This window comes from Clinocottus analis, unplaced genomic scaffold, assembly GCF_023055335.1.
Source record: "Clinocottus analis isolate CAN_PGR_092001 unplaced genomic scaffold, fCliAna1.0.p SCAF_10, whole genome shotgun sequence".
Taxonomy (NCBI): domain Eukaryota; kingdom Metazoa; phylum Chordata; class Actinopteri; order Perciformes; family Cottidae; genus Clinocottus; species Clinocottus analis.
Genome location: NW_027175821.1, coordinates 21,207,092 through 21,223,620, shown reverse-complemented (window position 1 = coordinate 21,223,620; position 16,529 = coordinate 21,207,092). Strand labels below are relative to the sequence as shown.

The 16,529-nt window shown below is 42.9% G+C and overlaps 1 protein-coding gene across 2 annotated transcripts; it reads right to left on the bottom strand.

Annotated features, from left to right (window-relative positions):
• Nucleotides 1–1,158: 1,158 nt before the first annotated feature.
• Nucleotides 1,159–15,722, bottom strand: hspa9 (heat shock protein 9). Of its 2 annotated transcripts, XM_068595096.1 has the most exons (16): nucleotides 15,436–15,722; nucleotides 14,530–14,591; nucleotides 11,586–11,673; nucleotides 10,288–10,469; nucleotides 9,654–9,778; nucleotides 9,497–9,570; nucleotides 8,909–9,015; nucleotides 8,625–8,787; nucleotides 8,438–8,530; nucleotides 6,427–6,636; nucleotides 5,153–5,380; nucleotides 4,799–5,021; nucleotides 4,415–4,509; nucleotides 4,045–4,137; nucleotides 1,696–1,836; nucleotides 1,159–1,291 (listed from the first exon to the last, which is right to left on the bottom strand). In XM_068595096.1, exons 1-16 carry the CDS (start codon nucleotides 15,514–15,516, stop codon nucleotides 1,220–1,222), a joined length of 2,037 nt encoding a protein of 678 aa, XP_068451197.1. In that variant the 5' UTR covers nucleotides 15,517–15,722; the 3' UTR covers nucleotides 1,159–1,219. The 2 variants fall into 2 exon arrangements, with proteins under 2 accessions (XP_068451197.1, XP_068451206.1); XM_068595105.1 differs by lacking the exons at nucleotides 10,288–10,469; nucleotides 11,586–11,673; nucleotides 14,530–14,591; nucleotides 15,436–15,722 and adding an exon at nucleotides 10,124–10,239.
• Between the last annotated feature and the right edge of the window lie 807 nt (nucleotides 15,723–16,529).

The following is a 16,529-nucleotide window of genomic DNA, read 5'->3' as shown; positions in this document are numbered from 1 at the left end:
GCTGAAGCAGCGACAGACCAATTGTTCACACCGCAATGTTTAACCAGCCAGCGACACTGATCAGATAATGTTGGCTGAGCGTCAGCTGCATTACGTCACGTTAAGAGCAAAACATTCAGGTCACTCAAATTCTACCAACTCTTATCCAACAGACGTCACATTTCAGATTTTTATTCAAAAACACAAATGGTTATCTTCACCCTCAATTTTTACTTCAGCAAAATAAATTGAAAAACCACTTTCCATGTAGTGCTGTCTCCTGCCGGCCTCATCACCGCTTTCATGTCACGCACCCGGATCACGCTCAGGCCGCATGCGCCACCAACCACTTCACCGCCAGCAGGCTTTGGCAGCAGCAGCAGCAGCAGCAGCAGCAGCAGCAGCAGCAGCAGCAGCAGCAGCTCCCGCTGGAGGAGCGACACCGGACGGGCTCGTCCCAACTCGTACTCTGGTCAACGGCATCCTCCGTTGTGTCGTGAGAACATCCAGATTGACCTATCGACTGTAAATATTGCAGAGTCTGAACTCTTTAAAAGGACTTAAACGTGGAGTCTCACAGAGCTAAGACTTGCATTCATTATCCTTAACAAGCCCCTTTAAAAATGTGTCAGAGAATATAAAAACAAATAGCATCATAATAAGAGTGCTGCAGGTGCTTTCATACAGAAGTGGAGAGTAAAGCAATGAGAGGAAAAGCAGCTCGTTACCACGACACTGAACTCAACACCTGGCAGCGTCTGACAAACAGGAAATGGAGGGGGAAGTGACTTGGTACTCATGTCCGGGGCGTTTCAAAAGGAGCGCTGCAGTGAGTCAGTAACTCCACACGAGTGAACTCTGAACTAGCAGCTCGACTGCTCGTTCAGATGACGGAGAACACCAACGCTACAGGATGTCTTAGACGCACAGAAACAACCTTTACTACCTCAGAAAGGAAATGAACAAATTTGTAAAAATAAACATACATTACATTGTTTTTGAGACAATTAAATTACTGACGGGATAGAGGACATGGAGGAGACACCGACTTCTCTTCACTCAAGAATGTTACTGCAAAAACACAGTAGAATATATTATGGTGAGAATGACTAAGATTCAGCTCGTCACTCTAGACTGCTAACCCCCCCCCTCCCCTCCCTCCCCCCCTCCCTCCCTCCCAGTCCATCGCCGAGCCAGACAGTCCTCCATGTCATGAAAACCCTGTGACCAGTGCAAAGGTCTACTGCTGGCCTTCCTTCTTCTCTCCCTCTGATGAGCTGGAGCTGCTGCCGCCGTCGCGTTCTGCCGCCATCTGCATGAAGGAATTCACTGGTTAGTGTGAAGTGACTGAGGCTGGTACACTGTACTTTCATTTCTTAGGGTTTGTCATGATATTTGTGTTCAATGGGTACATGTGCAGACTTGACAAACATTCTATAATGTCAAACGTCTTCAGACAAGCATAATAATACCAGCTCAAACTACTTGTCAATGACTCTAGAAATAAAAAGTGATCACCAATTTTGAAAAAGAATCTGTAATGAATCAAATACGCCACAAGTTACAGTTTACGTGTGAGGATCAAAGGCTTTCCTTTCTCACTTTGGGTTCTGGGAAACGTCCATAATTCCATGGACCTTAAAGATGAATGGTTTCATCAGACAGACCCGATACAGACCTGCTACTCTGTTCCAGATGGTGAATCAATGCTCCTACCTTCTTGTAGGCCATTTCGAAGAGTTTAAGTGAGGCCTGCTGCAGGGTGCTGGCCGCCTGCTTGATGTTTTCTCCGGTTTCAGAGTCCTTGTTGGCCAGAAGATCCCGGACCTTAGAGATCTCCTCCTTCAGCTTGGTGCACTGAGGATGGATCCAAGAGGAAGCGTTCATGAATAAAGCTGGGCCGTGTGTACAAACATTCTCTAAAATAAGAACAGCGAGAGAAGTCGACCCCAGAGGCAACAGTCCTTATTCAACAGCATGAAGCGTTACCTAGAATGGGATCACACATTTCTTTGTGTGTCTGAGTGATAATTAATGGCATAAGTAACGCCCCATAAACGCTGTAGAGGTGTGCAAATACTCACATTTTAATCTTGTGTAAACATTGTTTCTTATGTTGGACAACAACGCACTAAAAACAAGACGCACAATGTTTGACTAGAGAGACCAGAGCGAGATGAAGTCTAATGGAAGCCTTCATATTAAGTCACCAGTCCACCTGGAAGAGCGTGCAGACGATAGAGATGCATGCTACACCAACGTTTCAGACATGCACACAGACAAGAGGAGGAGGAGGAGGAGCTGGGCCTCCAGTCCGCACAGCTGGAAGCAGCGTTTCAAGTCGACTCTGGGTTTTCAGTCCTTCTGGGTCATGGTTGCCATGGTTACAAACCCACACAACTTGGGCTACGACTTTGCTATCAGGAAAGCTAGCATGAAACGGCATGAGCGCGTCCCTCGCCACTATTCTTGTTTATTCTTGTTCGTATTGTTCCTCTGTGCTCATGGTCTGGGCACGTTAAGTTTATTATTTCATCATCATATTTCTTGCATTGGAGGCTTTTACAGTGGTGGCTTGTCCCTCACAGGGACCCTTACTACTGAACACACCGTTTATGTTGTTCCTGATGAAACACCAATGTTTCTTCTAGATGTATAAACTATATATGTATGGATGTTAACTTGCTGTTGCTTCAGAGCGCTGCTATGTTGTTCTGATAACATTACTTTAAAATAACATTTTAATTAAAGTGTGCAATACACTAGTTTTTTATTCATTATTGAATTTGGCGAATAATGCGATTAATGGCAGTTAATCACAGAAAACTCATGCGATTAATCAATTAAATTTGTTCAACTTTGCCCAGCCCTAGTTTTAACATGTACTTGTTATAGCTAATTATACTTTATTTTTCTTTATTGTGATGTCACAAAGTTGGTCTTCCAAACTTAAGTACCAATACGGCGCATGTTAAATGGAGTGATGACAGGAGCTACGACCAGATGTGTCTGGAATGTCCACGGGACTAAAAGGCCCGATGGGTGTTGTATTATAATTTCAGGTTCACCCTTTCATACAAAAGTGATGCTTGTTAACGAACATGCTCCTCACAGGGATGATGAAGACTTTATTTTTAGGAGCCCTGAAATGCTCATTCAGCCACAGTCTGGACGGATCAAACCTACCTCAAAACCACACGGTCCATAAAACCCTGTCGGCTGGATCGATGATTTATTAGTTCATATTTCTGACCTGGTGGAATCTGTCGCTGCATTAAATGAAATCCTGAAGCAATTTGGGATGAAAGTTACATTTCTCTAAAAGTGAATGCCTCCCTTTAAACAATTTGGCAATAAAGACTCCAGAAATGCAACTGCAAAATTCAAATATCATCACTTGATTTGAAAGCTTATATCAGAGGGATTTCTCTCCATTCATCACCAAGATGAAGACAGACTTTGATAGATGAAAAATGAAAAACCCATCTGTGCTTTATGAACATCAAGTTAATTTAGTGGGAGAGCTGTTTCTCTGCTACGAGGTGATGGAGACTCTAGACCTGTGTTCTTAATGTCCAGTCTCCTGCTCAACTTAAACCTTAATGTCCAGTCTACTAGTCCAGTCTACTCCTTAACTTAAACCTTAATGTCCAGTCTACTAGTCCAGTCTCCTCCTTAACTTAAACCTTTCTGTCCAGTCTACTCCTTAACTTAGACTTTTAGTCCAGTCTACTGCGTAACTTAGACCTTTATGTCCAGTCTACTCCTTAACTTAGACCTTTATGTCCAGTCTACTCCTTAACTTAGACCTTTAGTCCAGTCTACTCCTTAACTTAGACCTTTAGTCCAGTCTACTGCGTAACTTAGACTGAAATTCAGCCTCCACTGAACACCCGAACAAACTATTGCATAATCTGGAGCTGGGAGGAGTCCAGCTCCCTGTGACGCTGCTGTGACGCATGTGACGCATGTGCTTTGAGCTGGGTTCCTTCGTGGTCTGATCTGCTGCCACCATGCTTACACTGCCCCCCCCCTCGTGCACAAGAATGAAGACAAAAGTGTCACCTCATCAGCAGGAAGCTGGTCCTTGAACTCCTCCATCTTGGATTCTGTGTCATGGACGATGCCCTCAGCCATGTTAACGGCCTCCACTCGGTCCTGTGCACAACACAATGAGGCGTGTAAGGAGACAACAGCATGTGTTTGAATACACATAACATAGACAGCTGAGAGTTCAAGTGTATGTGAGATAAAACATTAGATAGGGCGGAAGACATAAAAGCTATGAAAAGTAGTTGCAGTATTTCTGATAATACTGTGCTGACCGGCTTCAACAGTAATATTCTGTACATGGTTGTAGGACTCAGCTCAGGGACATCGTGCCTTATGATGAAATGCTCATGATTTCTTCCACTTTCTGTTTTTCAGTCTTTACCTTTCTCCTCCTGTCCTCTTCGGCGTACTTTTCAGCGTTTTTGATCATGTTCTCGATGTCGTCGTTACTGAGCCCTCCTGATGACTGGATCACAACTGAGGGAAGATGGAAACGTCAGAGGACACAACCTTTTCAGACGAGGAGCTAAACTCCCAAAACGCTGTTTCATTAATACACTATGAAGCCAAAAATCCAGGGTCGGTTTACTGGAACAATATTTTGTTACCAATCTTAATGACTATGAAGACATTACCGTTTAGTCCTCAGTGGTTATTACTACATGCAACATGGCATTGAGAATGTACGTATTCTTACTGAAGACGAGGTTCACGAATCATGAACACAATGCTTGTTAATGGATCTGGAAATAAGTGAATGACTGACTCTGCTGCTCCCGGCCTGTTCCCTTGTCCTTGGCGGAGACGTGGACGATGCCGTTGGCGTCAATGTCAAACGTGACCTCGACCTGTGGAACCCCGCGGGGTGCGGGGGGGAGTCCCACCAGAGTGAACTGACCCAGCACCTTGTTGTCTGCTGCCATCTCCCTTTCTCCCTGACACACCTTGATCTCCACTTGAGTCTGTCCATCGGCTGCAGTGGAGAACACCTGGAGAGCAGAGAGAGTTAGTTTAAAACATGTTTACGCTCAACAGGTGTTGTATTTGAACAAGTCAGGCGATAGGACAGCTCATACTGGGCAAAATCCACTGTGACAGCTTGCACAGCTGGTTCCAGTACCTGGCTCTTCTTGGTGGGAATGGTGGTGTTCCTGTTGATGAGCTTGGTAAAGACTCCGCCCAGGGTCTCAATCCCCAGAGACAACGGTGTCACATCCAACAGAAGCACATCAGTGACATCGCCGGCCAAAACACCACCCTGGATGGCTGCTCCTATGGCAACGGCCTCGTCGGGGTTGACGGACCTGCTGGGAGCGCGGCCGAACAGATCCTGAACCGTCTGTTGAACCTGGAGAGACAAACACCAATGTGATTACAGAACAGCACTGATGAGCATCAGGGCCCAGGCATCCACGAAGTCCAGTTCTTTGTTTATTTTATCATCATCATCATCATCATCATCATCATCATCAGGGGCCAAGCACAGACATTGTCGGACCCTTTTAAAATTCTAAGGAATAGTATTATAATTTTTTCATTCTGTTTTTATTTTAGAACATCGGGTGTATATTTGGGCTACTTGCAATGCGCCAAAACTCACTCGTGAGGCTTGGGGAGAATAGACATCAGATAAAAGATGTCTATCTAGCGCCCCCTAGAAGTTGGACAGGCGCCGCCCTTCAGCCAGTATGTCAGATGGACTTGGAACATGTCGACCTCTGCTGCAACATTTTGAATTAGTGCGAACTCCTCTTACACGCTGAGTTAATCATACCAAACATGCAGTGGATCATTATTTGAGCTTCGTCCTTTATTCAATTCTTTATTAAAAGAGTGTTGATATTTCATCGTGTTTACATGAAAAAGACGAATGAACTTCTTCAGGCCGTCACTTGTACATCATACACTTCAAAACCATTTGAACTAGCATAACCAATATTGCAGCATATGTGCACATCGCACCCAGAAACATACGAATTTATGCAATCAACTCAAATTCATCATGATCGTTTTTAGACCTTTGTCATGAAAAGTGATCAAAACGGTGAGTTTTTGTTGAACGAGCTTGACGAGAAAGTGACACGTTTGCGGCGCGTCTGAATGTCACCCAGTCGTCCTCCTTCCACAGCAGGAACAGCTGCTGCACCCATCCACTCAACTGACCAGCAAACACAAGCTGAGCTTCAATTTTTGATGGCAGATGAGCATGAAAGAAGACCGGGTGCCAATGTGTTTATATTATTGATGATGATGAATTTTTTGTGTGTCAGCAGCCCTACTTGGATTGGTGTCATCCTTGACTTTTATTGTAGCTGCATGTTATATAATGTCCTCCTTTTCTTGAGGTCAAATAAACTTCACTTAAGTATCTTGGTGAGGACCTGTGATGCGTACCTTTGGCATGCGGCTCATGCCTCCAACCAGCAGCACCTCGCCGATGTCTCCCTTGGACACCTCAGCATCCTGCATAGCCTTCTGACACGGAGCCACAGTGCGGCGGATCAAATCCGCCACGATGCCTTCAAACTGAGCACGAGTCAGCTTCATGTTGAGATGTTTGGGGCCAGAGGCATCCATCGTCAGGTAAGGAAGGTTGATGTCAGTCTGGAAGAGAGAATAAACATGCGATTACTCGGTTGTGTGTTAGCCCAACGCTGCATGGACATCAGGATGGGAGAAAGAAAGTAATCTTCTGTCTTTGAACAAAAGAATAAATGTTTCTTCGCTGATGGCACGGGCATATTCCAAGATGAAAGTTCAGGATGTATGGGGCTCAGAGTGTGAAAGAGTGGTTCAGGGAGCATGAGACATCATGTTCACACTCGGAGTCCAGACCTGAACCCCATTGAGAATCTCTGACGTGCTGGAGAAGCTTTTCAGCGGTCAGACTCTACCATCATCAACACAAGATCTGAGGAATTCATGCAACACTGGATGGAAATGAATCTTGTGACATTGCAGAAGCTTATTAAAACAATGCCACAGAGAACGCTGCCGTAACCAAAGCTAAAGGCACTCCAACCAAATATTAGTGTGTGTGATGTTTTTTTGGTGGCCACTTTTTTTTTTCTCATCAATAGCAAATTGTGAAACAGTCCATGAAATGAAGAGCAAGTTGTCCGTTTCATTTCTTTATAAGTACAAATGTCAATTAAATGGTAATTAAACATTTTAAAAGTGAAATAATCATTCCAATAGAGTACAATATAATTTAACTGACAGACGACAAAAATGACCTACTTTAGAAACCTTATAGTTTTGTTGCCTGAAAGATTAATAGTCAATGCTCCTATCGGAGTCTTCTCGACCTTACAGGCATCAGTATCTGGTAGAAATTAGAAAAGGTGCAAATTCACCTCATTCCTGAGAGTTGAAATGTTAAAACTTAGGGGAGGAACGTGCGTGGCGCTGTGTGGCTAAAGCCTCTCAGGGTTGAGCTGCTGCTCTTGTCATCAAGATGTCCTACCAGTGTTGGATCAGGGAAAAAGATTGTAGCCGTAGGTTGTTACCCAGAACACTACAATACCTTGTATTAATAAAGACAGGAGGAAACTATGAGTATGAATCATAAGCTACAAACTATAATGTATCAGCTGTCTTTACGTCTTCATGATGCTATTTATAGTGTTGATGGAGCTGCTACAATGTTAGCAAAGCCGCCTATCGATCCAAGCTCCATGGAGAAAAAGGTATTTGTCTTGCGGAGAGAACGTGACAACAAAACAAATTCAGACTTTCTACAAATCTGCATCGTTTTGTAGTTATTTCGGCATCCCTTTTATTGAAATTGAAGTTAAATTGAATTATTCTGGGTTCATACAGCTGTCGTAAACAAGCCTATATGTGGCACGCTGGAGACAGTGCATACATCTTGGTGAAATTCACCAAACTAAATAACCACAAATGATCCCGCGACACTGAATTTGCTTTGCCTTTGGTTAAAAAAAGCATAAGGAATTTACCAAATCTTTAATGTGGTATTTTAATTAGATTTCCAATCAAAGTCTTCTGACCAGAAATGTGGGCTTTTTCGGGTGCATCCATCTCTGCAAACTGTCGTCAAGACGGTTTGTGTTCAAGCCACAGAGCTGGCAATAAATAGGAAGGAGGCATTGAGACCGAGGGAAGGAGAGCGCCACAAAATGCAGCAAAAACACAGAGTCAGACGCACATTTTCAATCTGCTGAATACATATATCTAAAGAATGCTCCTAAATCTGAACATTGGCCGCGTAGCCTACATGTCTACATGTCTTGATTGGAAAATTTGCCATTTGCAATGATAACACACAAAAGAGAATATGCCGTTAACGTGATCCATAAACCTAAAAACTCAGAATACGGACATATTGGCATTAGAGTGCATTTAAAAAGGTCAGCAACGATGAGGTTCCTCATCTGTGTACCTGCAGTGCAGAGGACAGCTCACACTTGGCCTTCTCGGCCGCCTCTCGAACTCGCTGAAGCCCCATGTTGTCCTTCATCAGATCCACGCCAGACTGAAGTGACAAGAGACACATGAAGCCTTAAAACACTGGCTGAACCACAGGTAGCCGATATGCATCTAAAAGTAGTCAAAACCTAAATAATGACCTCCTTCTTGAACTCCTTGACAATGTGTTTGAGGAGGTGCTGGTCAAAATCCTCTCCCCCCAAGAAAGTGTCGCCGTTGGTGGACTTCACCTCAAAAACTCCCTTCTGGATCTCCAGGACTGAGATATCAAACGTACCTCCACCCAGGTCATACACAGCAATGCTGAAAACAGACGCAAGTCAAACAACCACAAACATAATAAAATACAAACTACTTTCAGTGTTTCCGGTGCAAACCCGGTACTGAGTCAGAGCTACTGGTTAGAGTGGTGAACGCTGCTTACATTTTATCCTGGGTTTTGTCCAGGCCGTAAGCCAGAGCAGCAGCTGTTGGCTCATTGATCACACGCAGGACGTTCAGACCAGCGATCTGACCAGCATCTTTAGTAGCCTGAAGAAATCACACATGTAGAAATGTTGTGCGTTAGTAGTTCTCTGCAACACACACAGAATATTTGATCCAGAATGCTGCAGCTCGTGTACTAACCAAGACTAGGAAGAGAGGTCACATTACTCCTGTATTAGCTGTATTTCTTTATTGGATTTATTTATTTTTCAGTTGTTGACTATATATATGGAACTAAATCTAAAAGGACAAGTCAGACATTATCGGGATGTTTCTGATCTCTAAATGGACCTCACTGAACTTTAATGTGCCCCTGGCCTCGAGTGCTCAACAAGAGTTCATCTTTAAAATGCATCTCATGGTGGAGGGTGACTTTAGTATCGACACCTTTAAGCTGTTCTTTCTGAAACATAAGACCGTGTCTGATGGTTGTATGTAAACAATGTAAATACTTTTCTAGGAGTTGTCAATCAGGCGGCTTCTACTCTTGAATGGATACACACACGCTCATCAAACTCAAGCGCACCTGTCTCTGAGAGTCGTTAAAGTAAGCTGGTACAGTGACCACGGCGTTCTTCACTTTGGTTCCCAGATAGTTCTCTGCAACACAAATACCAAATGATGGATGAGGTAAATGTCAAAGAAACCCAGTAAACATCTATTCAGTGGAGTTTCAGTCCTACCTGCAGTCTCCTTCATCTTCATCAGGACGAATGCGCCCGCCTGGCTGGGAGAGTACATCTTCCCATGAACCTCCACCCAGGCGTCCCCGTTAGATGCGCGAACGATCTTAAAGGGGACGTTCTTTCTGTTGGCGTTAAATACAAAAATACTTTTAAATTAAAGCTAAAATCTTATCTGGGCATAGTTTTTTTTGTCAAAAACAGAATAGCACAGGTAGGCAGCACTGCGCCGTGTTGAATTTACATTTATTCCCGTCGCTGGCTTTGAAAACCGAAACGGCTGATGTGCAAGTTACCCTGCATTTCACTACAACTACCTATATGAGGCAGCTTTCATTATTTAATAAATAGATCAATAAATAAGAGGAGGCAGCTACCGGCTCGGTGAAAATCACAATATTAAACCGGTTGTTGAATTATTCCTCGTTCCGCTTGACTTCATGTTTCACTGAAAGTGATGCGTGACTCACGTCATGCGGTGCAGTCAGAGGAGAAAACAGCTGGAGCAGGGACGCTTTTTCTTCTTTAACACTCAAATAATAATTTCCATATATTAATGAAATATTTAGTTTTAAAACAGATTTTTGGAAGCTTTGAATCAATTCTGATCCACACACACAAAAAACAAACTTACAGGTCGTTCTGGACCTCGGCATCGTCATAGCGACGTCCAATCAGCCTCTTGGTGGCGTACAGAGTGTTTTGAGGGTTGGTGACAGACTGGCGTTTCGCGGGCATGCCCACCAGTCGCTCCCCGTCAGCTGTGAAGGCCACGACAGAAGGAGTCGTTCTGGCTCCCTCTGCATTCTCCAACACCTGAGAGGCCGAGAGAAAACCTTGAGTCGCTTCATGACCTTCATCTGCGCAGAGTGACCTCTGGCTGTGTCTTTACACTGTTTCAGTCTGACTCAGTACAGCGTGAGGCTCACAAAAGATTCAAAATGGCGCTGCATTTTACTCAGTAGCTGCTGAGAACTCATGAGGGTTTTATTGCATTAAATGCCAGTAAGGGAGGCAACAGCCGTGGCTTACAACATTAATGTAGTTATTTATTAAGTCACTAATAAGAGAAGCAGCGGTTTGGTTATAAGTTAGTAGGAATGAGCCTCTGCTTTCATAGTTTACTCTAATAGTTATAGTAGATAAGGCTCAAAGAAATTACCTGAACATCAAGAAATAAATGTTCTGGGATCTCTATCCAAAACCCATAAAATCAGTCATCAAGATAAAATGTCATACAAACATCCTAAAAGACCATAAATTGTGATTGCCATTTAATAAATGTCAGACGTTGTAAGTGTCACGTCCCAAATGCTGTTTTAAATGAACAGGATTATAGTCTGATGAAACAGATTTCACTCATTTTACTGCCACTTTAAAGTATGACACCTCTATCAGAGAGCCTAATGTCACCAATCAGTCCTGACAATTAAACTAATCTGTTTTCAAGACAAAGCTGTATTAAAAAATATTCCATTTGTAAGGTTTATTGTCCTTCCAGTAAACAATGACTCATACTATTCAGAAAACTGTTATGCATGATACAATGTTTCAAAATGATTAATAAAAATGCCAGACTTAACTGTCACTTTTTCTGGAACAAAACGTTACCAACAAAAATAATCTTAATATAACAATAAAAGGGCAAAAAATGATGTGTGCGTTTGTCTGGATGTGTTCACTTATCAGATATAAAGCTGCACCTGAAGGGCAGAGGTTCTGAACCGCACTGACGTCACGACAAGGTCAACCAAGTCTACTTCCATCCCATTGAGAGGGAAGGCCTTTCCCAAACACTTTGAACATCTTACGAGCACTGCTAATGCAGAACACTGGCCTATAAACATGTAACATCAAACCGTGAGGATGAAAAGCTCACGTTGACATACTTTCCCGTCTATGACAGATATGTGATCTGGTGTTGGTCCTCACCTTTGCCTGCTTCCCCTCCATGACGGCAACACAGGAGTTAGTGGTTCCCAGGTCGATGCCAATGACTGAACCCTTGATGGCCTCCGACCTACAGCAGTGAAGAAATACACCTATTCAGTTTTCAGTGTTTCAGGAACAATGCAACATGAGGTGGAATGGAGTACAATATTCATACTATGATTTAATGAGTTCATAATGACCTAAAACCTTTTTCGTTAGTTTAGAAAAGGGCCATTTATATTCATAGTGAGCGTTGGTGGAGCCATCTTGCCCAGTCAAACACTGGCTATGGCAAGAGACAGTTGTGTTTTATGTTGTCTGAATGTAGGGATGAGTTACAAAAACCAGTATTAAAACGGGACATAACTGATGTTTTCATTAGTGTGTTTTAATGTCAGGCTGCAGTCAGCTGAGCTCCACTACACAGACGGACACAGACAAGCAGAGACGTGAAGGTGGAGATTACTCGAGCTGACAGCAACGCACACTCTACTTTTCAAATGGATTTAATGAACAGTTTGAACCTGAGATAGTACAGGATGTCAAGGTATGCCAACACAACAAAAACTAGTTAGAATTAAAGCTGCGAGCAGCTGTGAGCGAGCCCTTGCTCAACAGCACGTTGAGGACGCCTGCAGGTCGCCATACCAACAAGCTTTTGATGCGTTTGGATGACATTGAACCAGTAATGATCCACAGAGAATTTAGTGAGAATCGAACACAGCGTTTAGGAAGACTTCGGGAAAAATAGTTTTTCACAAAGTTCAAATTGGATGAAAATCTAAGTAGGCGGAGCTTAAGAGTTTCAATCTGTGTTTTGTAGAGAAGAGCCCCCGGACATGTGTGCCAAATTTAAGGTCAATCGGTCATGTGTAATTTTTTCGACTCTTTTCTGACACCCCAATCAAATGGGCATTTTCGACAATTCAGAGAGGTGTGGAAATTTTGAATGGTGTACGCTTATCCCAAGCACCCCGTTTGTCCATGCAATGAGGAACAACAACGAGAAAAAAAACATTTGCGTTTCACTAGGTCCTGCGCTCTGACGTTGTCACTGCTCGGGCCCTAAATATGATCTTTCATGCTGCGTTCAAAATAAACGTTTACCGCGTCAGTTCACTCGCTCCACAATAAAAGTGTGTTCACACCAAACATTAAAGGGGCGAGGCTTATCTGATGGGTTTATCTCTGTGGAAAGAGCGGTCTTTTCCGCTATCGACTATAGGAGAAAAAAAAAATACTAGTTCTGCTTTACACTTGTTGTGGAAGTCACAAAAACGTGGGAACTTCAGACTCTATAGGCTCACAACAGCGTCGCAATGACGGCCGCTATCAGCGCTACTTCAGGGGGAACGGCAGCAGTTTGAGTCAACAATGACAGGACGGCGGTGACGACGAGCGGAGCTCTTTAACGCTGATTGGCTGACGCACTCGGCGTCATTTCAGCTTGCGCAAATTCACGCCGCGTCCAACGCTCTGTTCGCCTGCTTCAAACGTGGTATTCACACCGCCCGACAGAAAAAACGCTTTTTCGCAAGTTATTGCGTCTGTGCATGGAATCCAGCCGCACGTCAAATTCCTGCATTAAACTCAATAAAACCCCGAAAGTGCATATTAAGGACACGAGGTAATACAACATATCAATTCATAAACATAAAATAAAAAGTGGTTTAAAAAAAGACCCAAATGATGTAACTTTAGCTAAAGTTACATCACTATGACCAACGCTGATCTATGGAAACAATGCAGTGTCTTTAGGAGCAGCTTTATCTACAAACTCCAAATAAAACATCTCTAAAAGTGCAATTCAGAAGGAAAGGTAATTTTGTAGACGAGAATATTTTTGATTACCTTATCAGTAGGTAAATACTGAAAAACATAAAGCAGCACTCACTTCAACCTGAGGTGCAATACAGAAACAGACCTGAGTCTGGAGGAATTAATAATAGGAGCACTGGGGGTGTGTTTAATGTCAATGCACGGACGCGTATGGATGCGGCATGAAGCAGCGACATGAAGGCGTTTGATGTTCAGACGTTTGTGGGACTTCCACAACAAGTACTAAGCAGAACAAGTGGTTATTTATTTCATGGTGGACAGCATATGAGCGGTTTTCATGATAAGCTCCGCCTCCTCTCCGGTGCAAATGATGACAAATAGTCCTGCAGGTAAACTCACGCGAGTAAAGAGACACAAACATTCACTTTGTTTCTGGTGTGAACGCAGCAGTGAGTAGTGTGAATAGACTCCAGTCAGCTAATCCCCTTTAAAATAAAAGCATAGGATTTTTTTTTCTTAACATTTTCATTTGCCCATGCCAAGGCCCTTGACCCACCAGTGGAGAATCTCTGGGATAGAGAATAGAGGAAACGACTGATAATGACAGATGACAATGTTCTTTAGAAACTTCCCTCAAAATTGTATTTATTTTATCAATATTTTACATTTTCTACCAGTGAGATATTAATGAATTTATAATGACATTGCTGTTATAGCTCCGAGTTGTACTGAACTCCTAAAGATACCTGAAAGCATGTCGGGATAGGTGTAGTGTTCAGCAGAAGGGTACACGCCACTCAAACTTACGCAATGGCCTTTAAGACTATTAGTGCGGGAGAAACCTATGGGTTTTGTAGTTCTGCAGTGATAGTGACCACACCACAGTTAGGGATCAAGTTCCTTGATAATGTTTGATATTGGCCACATTTTGCAGAACCATTGCTCTTTTTGAAAGCATGTTAACTGCACTCAGCATGCTACGGTGCAAGAACCCTTTCATTGTTGCTTGCAAGTTAAATTATGATCATTATTTTAATTACTAATATTGTACTATCGGCATGGTCATTTATTTGTAAACTTGTATTCAGATCCTACTCTCTGGCACTGCGTCTATGTGAGAAACTATAATTCACTATAATGAATCAGTTAAAGACATCATACTCACGCATAGTCCCTTCTGGACAGTGCTCTGAGAGCATCTGGTTGGAAGCCCCCCGTCCAACATGCCTGTGTACACAGAAACAAAGTAACACAGCATGAACCATTGTTCTCTCATCTTTATCAATGTCAGAGAATTGGATTACTTGTTACAGTAAGGACAATTTGCCTTGAGACCTTTGTCAGATTATGAAATACAAAGAAACAAATCACACACATACATATTCCATGTACACAACTACAACTGACTTCCTATTAAGAAGCAGTACAACCAATACTTGACGATCAATAAGTTATGAATGTAAACGTCGGAGCAACGCGGGAGAAGTGTTGCAGCATGTTTCAGGTGACCGTCGGTCATGCGGTGACACCCGCGTCACGCCGGCTGGCTGCAGCGAAGGTTCGCAGACTGTTTAGGACTCACGTTGGGGAGGGGACACGCCATTGAAGGTCACTTGTCACCTCTTACAGTGAGCCACTATCATTCAACACACGTGATTATTTAAATCTATTGCATACTATACTAATACATATATTATTCAAAAACCATGTCTTGCGTGGTACACTAGACAGTTAGCCAGGCAAGACGTCACCTTAGCCCCAAACACCCAGTATCAGCTAGCTAGCTTTACCACTTTAAGGGGAACCCATGCATTGTGAGGAGCAATAGATAGACAGTGGTAACGTTGTTTGACACCACCTACAATTATATATATGTACTAATTGAATAGCACAGACCGCTTATTTTAACCCAACAACAAGTTACATCTTAGTATCGTTCGTTACGTTAAGTAAGCTGGCCTCACGCTAACACTGTTAGCATGCTAAGCTAGCCGGGTGGTTGTCAAACGTTATAGCGGTGGTCAATATTAGCGTGCGTACAATAACTCATACAAGTATGTTTGGAACTCACCTTCTTAACTAAAGAGGACACATTTATTTTACAGTTCCTTGTCGGGAGAGTCCTTGAAACGCATTTGGCGACACTCAACATGTTGACAACTCGGCTAACAGGCCAACTAAATCAAATATAACGTTCAAACAGACTCCGTGAGATGATGCACTGCGAACAGCTTCGAGGTGTGTCTCCGGATGGCTTTCGGCTTCGGCTTTCAGCGGCGTGTCCAGGGTCGGCTGACAGGAGAGCGCAGGACCGGCAGACTACAACTGAGAGGGAACTGCGAACGTTCTTCTAGAAGGAATTATCCAACACATGTTGCACCATGCACCGCTGAAGGACCCCAGCTTGGCTGTCATATTCACTGCCTGTATGGTTTTGAACAGTTAAGAACATATTTTAGAGCTGTAAATAAAATAAAGGTACGCATGCTATTTAATATACGGTATACATAACGTTTGAAAGGTGTTTGATGTATAATCTAAATAAATGACTGCTAACTTTGTGTCTTTGTGATCATGAGCAGAACAGGGCAGCGGACGTTTTAAATAGTGGGCATGTGAAGGTCATGATGTAACCAGAACGAGGGGGATGTCACGTGGTCCTCAGGTAGCCCGAGTAAACCCGGTGCGCCACCCGGGATTTCAACGACTTCTCGATGCAAACTGGGTGATATTCGGTGACAACGTCTAAGATCTATGTTCACCGTCTTTTCTCGCGAAAATATGGTCACAACGTCAACGTGTTACAAAACACCAATGTATGTATTTGATTTGTTCTCTGATTCACTAAGTGGATAAAAGAGATGCTCACTGTAGGTTTGAACAGCAAAAGGACCAACAACAACTTTATACATATACTCGTCTTTTCGTGATCTGTAATTGAAGTAATTTTCATTCAGTCACGTGAGGCTGAGCATTCCTAAATGTTTGATGAGTTATTTACTTTACGTTTAACCTGAAACATTGAGCTTAATACATGAAGTGTTAAAGAGAAACCATAATCATATTATGGGTTATTTAATAATTATTTTATAATCAGAATTTCAAAAACATACAGATGCAAATAATTAATAAATAAGACAAAAACATTCCGTCCAGAGAATTCAG